This window comes from Capricornis sumatraensis, chromosome 17 (assembly GCF_032405125.1).
Source record: "Capricornis sumatraensis isolate serow.1 chromosome 17, serow.2, whole genome shotgun sequence".
Lineage (NCBI taxonomy): Eukaryota > Metazoa > Chordata > Mammalia > Artiodactyla > Bovidae > Capricornis > Capricornis sumatraensis.
Window position 1 is genome coordinate 8,118,140 of NC_091085.1, and position 13,891 is coordinate 8,132,030.

The window sequence follows — 13,891 nt, forward strand, 5'->3', positions numbered from 1 at the left end:
GGTCCTATCACTTTATGGCAAATAGGGAAACAATGGAAACAGTGAGAGGCTTTATTTTCTTGGGCTCCAAAATCACTGCAGATGGTGACTGCAGCGATGAAATTGAAAGATGCTTGCTCCTTTGAAGAAAAGCTATGACAAACCTAGACAGCATATTAAAAAGCAAAGACATTACTTCCAACAAAGGTCCATCTAGTCAAAGCTATGGTTTTTCCATTAGTCATATATGGATGTGAGAGTTGGACCATAAAGAAAGCATGAGTGCCAAAAAATTGATGCTTTTGAGCTGTGGCACTGTAGAAGACTCTTGAGAGTCCCTTGGACTACAAGAAGATCAAACCAGTCATATGTAAAGGGAATCAGCCCTGAATATTCATCAGAAAGACTGATGCTGAAGCTGAAGCGCCAATACTTTGACCACTTGATGAGAAGAGGCGACTCAATGGAAAAGACCTTGATCCTGGAAAAGATTGAAGACAGGAAGAGGAGGGGACAACAGAGGATGAGATGGTTGGATGGCATCATCAACTCGATGGACATGAGTTTGAGCATGTTCTGGGAGGTGCTGAAGGACAAGGAAGCCTGGTGTGCTGTAGTCTGTGGAGTCACAAAGAATTGGACATGACAGAGTGAACTGTGCTGAACTGATGTGTAGAATTGTTTTTCCTTAGAATTGCTATTCTCTTTTCTGCCTAGAGGAGTCCTTTAGCATTTGTTGTAAAATTGGTCTGGTGATGCTGAGTTCTCTTAGCTTTTAGTTATGTGTAAAGCTTTTTATGTCTCCGTCAAATCTGAATGAAATTCTCACTGGGTCGAGTTTTCTTGGTTATATATTCTTCCCTTTCACACCTTTACATGTATCACGACACTCCTTTCAGCTTGCATTGTTTCTGCTGAGAAATTATCTGATGGCCTTCTGGGAGTTTTCTTGTGAGTTATTTTTCATTTTCCCTTGTTACTTTTAATATTTTTTTTTGGTCTTAGTTTCTGTCAATTTGATTGGTATGTGTCAATATGTTTCTCCTTTTGTTTATCCTGTGTGGGATTCTCTGTGCTTGCTGGACTTGGTTGACTGCTTCCTTTTCCATATTAGGGAAGTTTTCAGCTATCATGACTTCAAATATTTTCTCATGTCCTCTCTCTTTCTCCTTCTGGGACCCCTATAATGTGAATGTTGGTGCATTTAATGTTGTCCCAGAGGTCTCTTAAGCTATCTTCATTTCTTTTCATTCTTTTTTCTTTATTCTGGTCTTCAGTGTGATTTCCACCATTCTTTCTTCCAGGTCACTTATCTGCTCATTTGTCTCAGTTATTCTGCTATTGATTCCTTCTAGTATATGTTTCATTTCAGTTATTGTATTGTTCATCTCTGTTTGTTCTTTAGTTCTTCTAGGTCTCTGTTACCCTTTTCTTGCATCTTCTCAGTCTTTGCCTCCATTCTTTTTCTGAGATCCTGGATCATGTTCACTATAATTCTGAAAAAAAAAATTTTTTTTTTACAAGTTTGCCTATCTCCACTTCATTTAGTTGTTTTTTTTCTGGGGATTTTATCTTGTTCCTTCATCTAGGACATAATCCTCTGCATTTGCATTTTGTCTAACTTTCTGTGATTGTTGCTTTAATTTTGCAGGCTCTAGGATTGTAGCTCTTTTTGCTTCTGCTATCTCTCTCTTCATTTTCTTATAAGGGCAGTAGTCCTTCTGGGTTATGACCTCATTTAACCTTAATTACCTCATTAAGGGTCATATCTCCAGATACAATTACATTCAAACTTAGGATTTAGGCTTATGATTTTGGGGGTCAAAATTCAGGGTACAATAAGTGGGAGACTTGGAAGACAGAACTCAAAAGATGGAAGGGAAATGTTAAGTATTTTATGCTTACATTAGATTTCTTAGACATCAACTGTGGAGGGCAAAGAAGTTATAATCTTTGTGTAATAAGTTAGTAACTGTACACCTTTTTTTACACTGTGTGTTATTTGCCTTCTCTTTGGTATGATAGAAAAAGTCTCTATACTATTTATTTTTGGGCTTTTAGGTGAGCCTGAATTTAAATACATTGGGAATATGCATGGCAATGAAGCTGTCGGACGGGAGCTGCTCATTTTTCTGGCCCAGTACCTGTGCAATGAGTACCAAAAAGGGAATGAGACAATTGTCCAGCTGATCCATAACACCAGAATCCACATCATGCCTTCCCTGAACCCTGATGGCTTTGAAAAGGCAGCATCTCAGGTGGGTGTGGGTCAGATCACAGCAGAGCATGAATTTTTTTTTTAAGGTTTGTACATATATACTTATAAACAAGGAATATATGCTCACATGAAGCTTACAGAGAGTGCAGGGCTGAGTATAAGTGAAATGGTATTCAGTTTCTGGGTAATAAAAAAGTTCAGAAGGTAAGGAATGATGGGTGAGGGTTTTGTCCACAGAAATTCCAAATGAGAAAATTTATAAGTCAATATTTAATTGTTTGGTTATTGTTGTTAAATGAATCATATTTATTCATTCATGTTTGTCACTAGGTTACTTTCTTTCTAAAAATCCAGAAGACTGACAGCTATCTACTCCCATGTATTGAAGAGTGAGGACATTGATGTTTCTAAATGAGATGATATCATATTGCCATCTACTGAAATCAAGAAATAAGGATATTTGGCTAGATAATATTTTATGGATGCTTAATCCTATTCTTATCTATTGATATACATGATCCATAAAGTAAAAAAGAAACAAATAAACAGAACAAAGCCTTCCTAACATAAATAAAAAACTAATTTAGTAAATTTTAACTGTTAGGGAAAATGAGTAGTAATTACATTTTCATAATTAAGTGTTTGGACAGGGATGCAGGACATTTTATTTATTGTTTCCTATAGTTTGAAATAATTTTTGTGTTTAATGGGAACGTATTGAAGCATATATTTAGTATGTTGATCTATAGCTAAGAATTTGTTTTGTACATTAAAAATAAAAGATCCAATTACCGTTTGACCTTGTAAAAAACCCAAACAGTAAATTTCTGTAAGTACAATGTTGATATAATTTCTAAAGTTATGAAGATAAAAATTCTAGTATATTCTAGTACATAGAGAATTAAATTATTGACTGTTTTAAAGTGATATTCAGGAATATCAGGATGGACAAAAAACTGTCATTGCTATTTTTTGTCTCACAGATTTCAATTCCTCACAGTCTAAGCTATCTGAACTTACAAGACTTTAAGAATATGGACATTATCTCTGTATTAGAGATTTAGTATTAATAGTAAAACAAAAAATGGAATATAAATAAATATTCTAGAAATTTATTAAGTTTCTGGATTATATCATTAGTGAAATGAAGTGTTTAGAATTAAGCAGAAAATTTTCAATTTACAAAGTTGTAACAGAAGTTACAGAGCTCACACTTTTTCATTAAGACTATAAGAGAGAGGTAATATGTAAATAATTCACATTAAACTCATTTTAAGTGCCCAACCTTCTTTAGTAATTTATTCTTTCAAATATTTGTAATTAGATTGCTGTGGTTTTCCGAGACAGTGAGTATTTTACTTAAACCAAGTAAAGAGTAGTATGCTGTGAGACATGCCATCTACATTAATAGCTAACATATATGCAGTTTGTGAGATGTGCCATCTACATTAGTAGCTAACATATATGCAGTTTGATGTTGAATATCTTGTATATATAATTAACATTTAAAATATTGTTCATTGAGAATGTTTTGAAAATATCCATAAAAAATGCTTTAAACCTGATACTTTCATGTGTGTATCAGTTAGATAATGAAGTGCCACTGTAGGAGGATACTGTTGAAATGAATAGTCTTAAAAATTATTTTAAAAGCCATTAATGAAGACTTTGAATAAATAACTGATGATTTTCCTCTGATTTTTTTTTCAGCTTGGTGAGCTGAAGGACTGGTTCGTGGGTCGAAGCAATGCCCAGGGAATAGATCTGAACCGGAACTTTCCAGACCTGGACAGAATAGTTTATGTTAATGAGAAAGAAGGTGGTCCAAATAATCATCTATTGAAAAATCTGAAGAAAATTGTGGATCAAAACACAAAGGTAGAGAACATGTATGATTTTCTTGGGTTCTGTTCCTCCAGTCTGAGGAAATACATCTATTATCTTCATAACAATGAAGGATGCAGAAGTGTCATGAATGCTTCTATGGGATACTTCCCTGTGGCTGTGAAAGTCAAGGCTGGGAGCCTGGGGCCTGGAAACTAGTCCTGCGACTAGAATTGGTCATGAATTTATGACATTGAATGTAACAGTAGGGGCAGGAGGGAGGAACCCAGTTGTTTAGAAAGCATTTTTGGCCTATTTAGGGGCCCTTTATCAGCACATTTGATTTGCTTCTCCTACAGGATTTTACACTGTTGACATTTTCTTCTTTTCCAGAACTTTCTCCTGCTTTGCACAACTCTACTTTCTTCTACCTCTTCTAGTACCTTTTAAATCACTTCTGAGTTTCTTTCCCTGCTTCTTCTGCCTTGGCTTAAACACTGGCCTTTAGGGTCCCATCTGCTACCCTTATTTCTCTCCCTGGGTTTCTATCCTCTTCTGTACCTTCAGTATGTTGTTGATTATACAGATTCTCCCAGATCTCTTTACTTACTCACTCAGTCCCTGTATGTGGTAACATCTAGGGCTTCAAACTTAGCATGGCCAGAAATAAATCTTTTCCTAAGAAAACACTATTCTCTCATTTACTCGACCATTAAGACCTTGAATTTTCTGTCTGTCACTACTCCCCACACATGTTACCAGATCTTGATGACACTCTCAGCCTCTCTCTCCTCTGAAAACTCAGGCCCTATGGTCTTCTGTCCTCATGAGGAAGGTAGCCGCCATCCTTGTTTTGGGTTCAGCCTCTTCCAACTCCTTTTAGTCTTCTCAAATTCCTCTGGAGTGATCTTCATACAGAAATAAATGCTCTATTGCTTAAAATCTCTAAACTTGTCAGGTCTCCATTGCTCCAAAGAATAAAGTAAAAACTCAAAATGTGAAACCACGGTAATAGTTTAGTGTGAAGATTCTGGAGGCAGCCACATTGGTTCAAATGTTGGTTCTGTTCTTGCTGTATGAGTTTTGCAAAGTTATTTAACAACTGTGTGTTTCTTTATCTTCATTTGAAATATGGAGATGATTGTAGTATCTATTACATAGAGTGGTTGTGAGGATTAAGTGAGTTAGTACATATAAAGTGCTTGAGGCCAGGATCTAGAATTCTTACTACTGTGTTGGCATTGTTTCTCAGTGCTTTATTATGGACCACAGGGTCAAATGGACACACACACACCCACTAAACATTGAGTTTGAAGCTTATACTGTTTGAACGCTGTTTTTAGTTCCATGTAGGGGAGGTGAGCCCATTATGGAGGAATGGTGAGGACTGCTGGTCCCTCTGCCTCTTGTGTCTTTCCTGGCATTTCCACTCTTACTTATCAACTTCTTCTACTACCTTTCTAAGTGAGAGATTGGAAAGGACAGTGTCTCCATTTTATTATAGCTCCAGGACCATTCAAATTTCCCTTGGCCCCTAGCAGCTGCCAGCTCAGCCACTCCTTAATCTGGCTTTGATATGCCATGTACTTCTTAAGTGTACCATCTTCTAATAACTTTATATCTTTATATGTGTGCTTATTCCAGCTGTTCACAGTGCTTTTCACTTTCCTTCCATATCACCTCCTCTGTGAAGCCTTTCTCTGCTCTTCCAGACATTCTGTTAAGCCTGCCTTTATGTACTTTATATATACTTCCAGCCTGGTGCTTATAGTTACGTAGAACTTTGTATATGTCATATTACTCTTTGTTTATACAGCTGTTTTTCTTTTTGATTTTAGATTTCAGTCCCTTGATTACAGGAATTAGAATTCCTATTTGAATCTAACATATAGTAGGCTTGAAGCCTATTATGAATGAGTTCAATCCAGCCTGCCAAGAAGATCACAACATCTGAAAACCAGGTGCTGGAGCTCCAGACATGCACTCAGCACATGGCTGAGACACTTCTTAGAAGATCCAGGAGAAAGGGAATCTCAGATTATTGGTCTAAAATTCTTAAAATTTTCCTGTCTATATTTAGAATTCATCCCAGAAACCTGGGCTGAGTCTATAAATGGGGATCAGTCTGTGAAAGGGCTGTCTGGGGCCAAGGATTTTGGCAGAACTTGATAAACGGGTGACTTAAACACACTTGCTTCTGAGTCACAGATCTTCATTTTTTCTGCTCCTAAACCACCTTTCCTGGGAGAAGGGAGGGCTAGAAAAGAAAAGGGCAGGGGTAATCAGAAGGGAAAAGAGGATAGTCCTTATGTGGCATAAGACAGAAATGAAAAATTGTTCTGAAAGCTTAGTGTGGCTATCTTTCCAAATTTTCCCCATTGCCCATGCTGTCTGTTATAACTAAGAAATGAGAGCATCTCCTTCTGTGAGAGCACCAAAATCACAACTAGCTGTTGAATGACCATCAATAGGAGGACACTGGAACCCACCAAAAAAAGATACTTCACATCTAAAGACAAAGAAGAGACCACAGAGAAATGATAGGAGGGGTGCAATCATGATAAAATCAAATTCCATACTTGCTGGTGGGTGACCTGCAAACTGGAGAACAATAATACCAAAGAAGTTCTCTCACTGTTGTGAAGATTCTGAACCCCACATCAGGCTTCCCTGCCTGGGGATCCAAGAAAGGGACTAGGAATTCCCAAGGAACTTGACCTTGAGGGCCAGTATGATTTGACTATAGGACTTCTACAGGACTGGGGGAAACAGAGAATCCAGTCTTGGAGGGCACAAACAAAAATCTTGTGTACACCAAGACCCAGAGGAAAGGAACAGTGACTCCACAGAAGACTGAACCAAAACGAAGGGTTTCCTGTTGAGGCGTGAGTCAGCAGGGGCTCACCACAGGGACTGGGACACTGGAAGCAGTAGTCTGGGATGGTCATCCTTGATGAAAGCCCTCTTGGAGGTCACCATTAACTCTACCATAGAGCCCATAGACCCCAGGGCTGGGTTGCTCAGGCCAAACAACTACCAGGGAGGGAGTGCAACCACATCTATAAGCAGATAATTGGATTAAAGCTTTACTGAGCCTGCCCACAAGAGTAAGGTCCAGTTTTTCCCACTAGCAGTTCCTCCCATCAGGAAGCATACAGAAGCCTTTTAGCCTCTTACATCAGAGGGCATACATAAGAAGCAAGAAGAACCACAGTCCCATAGCAGCTAAAACAAAAACCACATTACAGAAAGCTAATAGGATAGAAAAGGAAGAGGAACGAGAGATCAAATTGCCAACATCCTCTGGATCATCAAAAAACCAAGAGAGGTCCAGAAAAACATCTATTTCTGCTTTATTGACTATGCCAAAGCCTTTGACTGTGTGGATCACAATAAACTGTGGAAAATTCTGAAAGAGATGGGAATACCAGATCACTTGACCTGCCTCTTGAGAAACCTATATGCAGGTCAGGAAGCAACAGTTAGAACTGGACATGGAACAACAGACTGGTTCCAAATAGGAAAAGGAGTACATCAAGGCTGTATATTGTCACCCTGCTTATTTAACTTATATGCAGAGAACATCATGAGAAATGTTGGGCTGGAAGAAGCACAGGCTGGAATCAAGATTGCCAGGAGAAATATCAATAACCTCAGATATGCAGATGACACCACCCTTATGGCAGAAAGTGAAGAGGAACCAAAAAGCCTCTTGATGAAAGTGAAAGAGGAGAGTGAAAAAGTTGGCTTAAAGCTCAACATTCAGAAAACGAAGATCATGGCATCTGGTCCCATCACTTCATGGGAAATAGATGGGGAAACAGGGGAAACAGTGTCAGACTGTTTTTTTGGCTCCAAAATCACTGCAGATGGTGACTGCAGCCATGAAATTAAAAGACGCTTACTCCTTGGAAGGAAAGGTATGACCAACCTAGATAGCGTATTGAAAAGCAGAGACATTACTTTGCCAACAAAGGTCTGTCTAGTCAAGGCTATGGTTTTCCCAGTGGTGTATGGATGTGAGAGTTGGACTTTGAAGAAAGCTAAGCACCGAATAATTGATGCTTTTGAAGTATGGTGTTGGAGAAGACTCTTGAGAGTCCCTTGGACGGCAAGGAGATCCAACCAGTCCATTCTGAAGGAGATCAGCCCTGGGATTTCTTTGGAAGGAATGATGCTAAAGCTGAAACTCCAGTACTTAGGCCATGCGAAGAGTTGACTCATTGGAAAAGACTCTGATGCTGGGAGGGACTGGGGGCAGGAGGAGAAGAGGACAAGAGAGGATAAGATGGCTGGATGGCATCACTGAGTCGATGGATGTGAGTCTGAGTGAACTCTGGGAGTTGGTGATGGACAGGGAGGCCTGGCGTGCTGCGATTCATGGGGTCACAAGAGTCGGACATGGCTGATCAACTGAACTGAACTGAACTGAACTGAATCATGATGAAAAAGCGGAAAGTTATGTCCCAGATGAAGGGACAAGATAAAACCCCAGAAAAACAACTAAATGAAGTGGGGACAGGCAACCTTCCAGAAAAACAATTCAGAGTAATGAATAGTGAAGATGATCTAGGATCTTGAGAAAACAATGGAGAAGATGTGAAGGAATGAATAGCAGAATAACTGAGGCAGAAAGATAAATGACCTGGAGGACAGAGTGGTGGAAATCACTGCCACAGAACAGAATATAGAAAGAAGAATGAAAAGAAATCAAGACAGCCTGAGAGACCTCTGGGACAATATTAAATGCAGCAATATTTGCATTATAGAAGTCCCAGAAGGAGAAGAGAGAGAGAAAGGTCCTGAGAAGATATTTGAAGACAATAATAACTGAAAACTTCCCTACCGTAGGAAAGAAATTAGTTAACCAAGTCCAGGAAACACAGAGAGTCCCAGGCAGGATAAACCCATGGAGGAACACATCAAAGCACATAGTGATCAAATTGACAAAAATTAAAGACAAAGATAAAATATTGAAAGCAACAAAGGAAAAACAACAAATAACATAAAGGAACTCACATCAGGCTGATTTCTCAACAGAAACTCTACAAGCCAGAGGGAATGGCATGATACATTTAAAGTGATGAAAGGGAAGCTCCTACAACCAAGAATACTCTACCCAGCAAAACTCTGCTTCAGAGTTGATGGAGAAATCAAAAGCTTTCCAGACAAGCAAAGGTTAAGAGAATTAGGCACCACCAGACCAGCTTGAAAACAAATGCTAAAGGAACTTCTTTAGGCAGGAAACACAAGAGAAGGAAAAGACCTACAGAGAATAAACCCCAAACAATTAGTAAAATGGTAAAAGTATCATGCATATTAATAATTACTTTAAATGTAAATGGGTTAAATGCACCAATCAAAAAACATAGATTGACTGGGTGGATGAAAACATGTGCATGTATGCACTTCCACTTACCACATCACTCTACTTGACCCCCAACTTGTATGTAATTATTTCACATTGTTCAGTTAATCATGTTACTATTATGGGCTGCAATTGTAATTATCTTTTACTCTTTGTCTATTACTTATGAAAACTGATAAACATCTTATAGTATTGTGTAGGAAAAAAGAAACTAAGCAACGAGAAAAAGAATTCTTGTTACCAATCATGGAACAAGCGTGAAATAAACTCATGTTGACAGGCTATTAGATTAACAGTTTTAGTGAAAATACTGTCATTTTCAGCCAACACTACTATCCTTTTCCCCAATGGAACCTATATAATATTTCTATAAGCTTTATATTAGATATTTTCATATATCTAGTTTAAGCAATATTTTAAAAAAGATGCATGTCATGAAACTTAAAAAAAATTAGAGCTTTTATTTTAAAAAGTCTCAATGCCAATACTTTTCCTGGGTATTATAAAGGTAATAAAAAGAGAAATATATGAAAGTTAAGTTTTGAACTCTTTTCAGGAAGAGAAGCAAGATTTGTTTACATTTTACTAAATCTTCAGTAAATCTGCTTAAATCATGGATGATATTGCCCATGTCTGCCTCATCTCCTTTTTCCATCCTTGTCAGCATTTTCACAGCATCATCTTTTAGGATTTGAAATAGCTCAAATGTAGGTATGTAGGTACTGTGTTTATATATATCTATAGATAAAGGTAGGTATAGACATACATACCTATAGATATAATTAATTTATAATGTTATTTAGTTTGAAGCATACAACACATTGATTTGATATTTGTATATATTGTGAGATGATTGGATAATGTCTAGTTAACATTTATCAGCATACATAGTTACATTTTTTTTCTTGTTTGTGATGAGAACTTTTAAGATATTTTCTCTTAGCAACTTTCAAGTATACAATACAGTATTGTTATTATTTTTTAAATATAATTTATTTATTTTAATTGGATGTTAATTACTTTACAATATTGTATTGATTTTGCCATACATCAACATGAATCTGCCACAGGTATACACGTGTTCCCCATCCTGAATCCCCCTCCCTCCTCCCTCCCCGTACCATCCCTCTGGGTCGTCCCAGTGCACCAGCCCCAAGCATCCAGTATCATGCATCAAACCTGGACTGGCGATTCGTTTCATATATATTATATATGTTTCAGTGCCATTCTCCCAAATCTATTAACTATATTAACTATAGTCTCCATGCTATACATTACATGTCTAGGATTTATTGTATAATCCAAAGTTTGTAATTTGCCTCTGGCAACCATCAATCTCTTCTCTGTATCATTAGAAAGTGAAAGTTGCTTACTTGTATCTCACTATTTGCAACCCCATGGACTATACACGCCATGGAATTCTCCAGGTCAGAATACTGGAGTGGGTAGACTTTCCTTTCTCCAGGGGATTGTCTCAACCCAGGGATTGAATCCAGATCTCCTACATTGCAGACAGATTCTTTACCAGCTGAACCACAAAGGAGGCCCAAGAATACTGCGGTTGGTAGCCTATCCCTTCTCCAGCAAATCTTCCCTACCCAGGAATTGAACCATGGTCTCCTGCCTTGCAGGCGGATTCTTTGCCATCTGAGCTATGAGGGAAGATGCTGTATCATTAGTGTGGTTTAAAATCTATAGAGTTATAGGAATGAAGGATTAAAAAGGCAGATTCCTTATTTACAATAGGCAAGATATGGAAGCAACAGATGACTAGATAAAGAAGCACACACACATACACACATAATGGAAAGCTACTCAGCCATAAAAAAGAGTAAAATGTTGCCATTTACAACAACATGGATGGATATGGAGGGTATTAAGTGGACTAAATCAGACATAGATAGATAAATACTGTATGGTATCACCTATATGTGAAATCTAAAATATAAAACAGAGTAGTCAATATAACAAAAAAGAAGCAGACTCACAGATATAGAGAACTAGTGGTTACAGTGGGGAGGGGGAAGGGAAGATCTAGATGGGGGTTGGGGATTAAGTGGGTCAAGCTACCATGAATAAAATAAATAAGCTGCAAGGACATATTGTACATCGCAGGGAATATAGCCAGTATTTTGTAATAACTATAAGTGGAATATAACCTTTAAAAATTGAAAATCACTATGCTGTATACCTGAAACTCCTGTAATGTACATCAGTTCAGTTCAGTTCAGTTCAGTTCAGTTCAGTTGATCAGTCGTGTCCGAATCTTTGCGACCCCATGAATCACAGCACACCAGGCCTCCTTGTCCATAAACAACTCCTGGAGTTCACTCAGACTCACGTCCATCGAGTCAGTGATGCCATCCAGCCATCTCATCCTCGGTCGTCCCCTTCTCCTCCTGCCCCCAATCCCTCCCAGCATCAGAGTCTTTTCCAATGAGTCAACTCTTCCCATGAGGTGGTCAAAGTACTGGCGTTTCCGCTTTAGCATCATTCCTTCCAAAGAAATCCCAGGGTTGATCTCCTTCAGAATGGACTGGTTGGATCTCCTTGCTGTCCTAGGGACTCTCAAAAGTCTTATCCCATTTGTTTATTTTTGCTTTTATTTCCAGAATTCTGGGAGGTGGATCATAGAGGATCCTGCTGTGATTTATGTCTGAGAGTGTTTTGCCTATATTCTCCTCTAGGAGTTTTATAGTTTCTGGTCTTACATTTAGATCTTTAATCCATTTTGAGTTTATTTTTGTGTGCGGTGTTAGAAAGTGATCTAGTTTCATTCTTTTACAAGTGGTTGACCAGTTTTCCCAGCACCACTTGTTAAAGAGATTGTCTTTACTCCATTGTATATTCTTGCCTCCTTTGTCAAAGATAAGGTGTCCATATGTGTGTGGATTTATCTCTGGGCTTTCTATTTTGTTCCATTGATCTATATGTCTGTCTTTGTGCCAGTACCATACTGTTTTGATGACTGTGGCTTTGTAGTAGAGCCTGAAGTCAGGCAAGTTGATTCCTCCAGTTCCATTCTTCTTTCTCAAGATTGCTTTGGCTATTCGAGGTTTTTTGTATTTCCATACAAATCTTGAAATTATTTGTTCTAGCTCTGTGAAAAATATGGCTGGTAGCTTGATAGGGATTGCGTTGAATTTGTAAATTGCTTTGGGTAGTATACTCATTTTCACTATATTGATTCTTCCAACCCATGAACATGGTATATTTCTCCATATATTAGTGTCCTCTTTGATTTCTTTCATCAGTGTTTTATAGTTTTCTATATATAGGTCTTTAGTTTCTTTGGGTAGATATATTCCTAAGTATTTTATTCTTTTTGTTGCAATGGTGAATGGAATTGTTTCCTTAATTTCTTTTTCTACTTTCTCATTATTAGTGTATAGGAATGCAAGGGATTTCTGTGTGTTGACTTTATATCCTGCAACTTTACTATATTCATTGCTTAGCTCTAGTAATTTTCTGGTGGAGTCTTTAGCTTCTGCACAACAAAGGAAAATATACGCAAGGTGAAAAGACAGCCTTCTGAATGGGAGAAAATAATAGCAAATGAAGCAACTGACAAACAACTAATCTCAAAAATATACAAGCAACTTATGCAGCTCAATTCCAGAAAAATAAACGACCCAATCAAAAAATGGGCCAAAGAACTAAATAGACATTTCTCCAAAGAAGACATACTGATGGCTAACAAACACATGAAAAGATGCTCAACATCACTCATTATCAGAGAAATGCAAATCAAAACCACAATGAGGTACCACTTCACACCAGTCAGAATGGCTGCGATCCAAAAATCTGCAAGCAATAAATGCTGGAGAGGGTGTGGAGAAAAGGGAACCCTCCTACACTGTTGGTGGGAATGCAAACTAGTACAGCCACTATGGAGAACAGTGTGGAGATTCCTTAAAAAATTGCAAATAGAACTACCTTATGACCCAGCAATCACACTGCTGGGTATACACACCGAGGAAACCAGAATTGAAAGAGACACATGTACCCCAATGTTCATCGCAGCACTGTTTATAATAGCCAGGACATGGAAACAACCTAGATGTCCATCAGCAGATGAATGGATAAGAAAGCTTTGGTACATGTACACAATGGAGTATTACTCAGCCGTTAAAAAGAATTCATTTGAATCAGTTCTGATGAGATGGATGAAACTGGAGCCGATTATACAGAGTGAAGTAAGCCAGAAAGAAAAACACCAATACAGTATACTAACACATATATATGGAATTTAGAAAGATGGCAATGACGACCCTGTATGCAAGACAGGAAAAAAGACACAGCTGTGTATAACGGACTTTTGGACTCAGAGAGAGAGGGAGAGGGCGGGATGATTTGGGAGAATGGCATTCTATCATGTATACTATCATGTAAGAATTGAATCGCCAGTCTATGTCTGACGCAGGATACAGCATGCTTGGGGCTGGTGCATGGGGATGACCCACAGAGATGTTATGGGGAGGGAGGTGGGAGGGGGTTTCATG

General features: G+C 38.1%; 1 protein-coding gene across 1 annotated transcript in view; it reads left to right on the plus strand.

Annotated features, from left to right (window-relative positions):
- Positions 1-13,891, plus strand: part of CPE (carboxypeptidase E) — a 150,624-nt gene that overhangs the window by 101,299 nt on the left and 35,434 nt on the right. The window contains exons 2-3 of the mRNA XM_068990156.1: positions 2,041-2,237; positions 3,908-4,075. Of these exons, the coding sequence (XP_068846257.1) occupies positions 2,041-2,237; positions 3,908-4,075 (365 nt within the window). The remainder of the gene's footprint in view (positions 1-2,040; positions 2,238-3,907; positions 4,076-13,891) is intronic.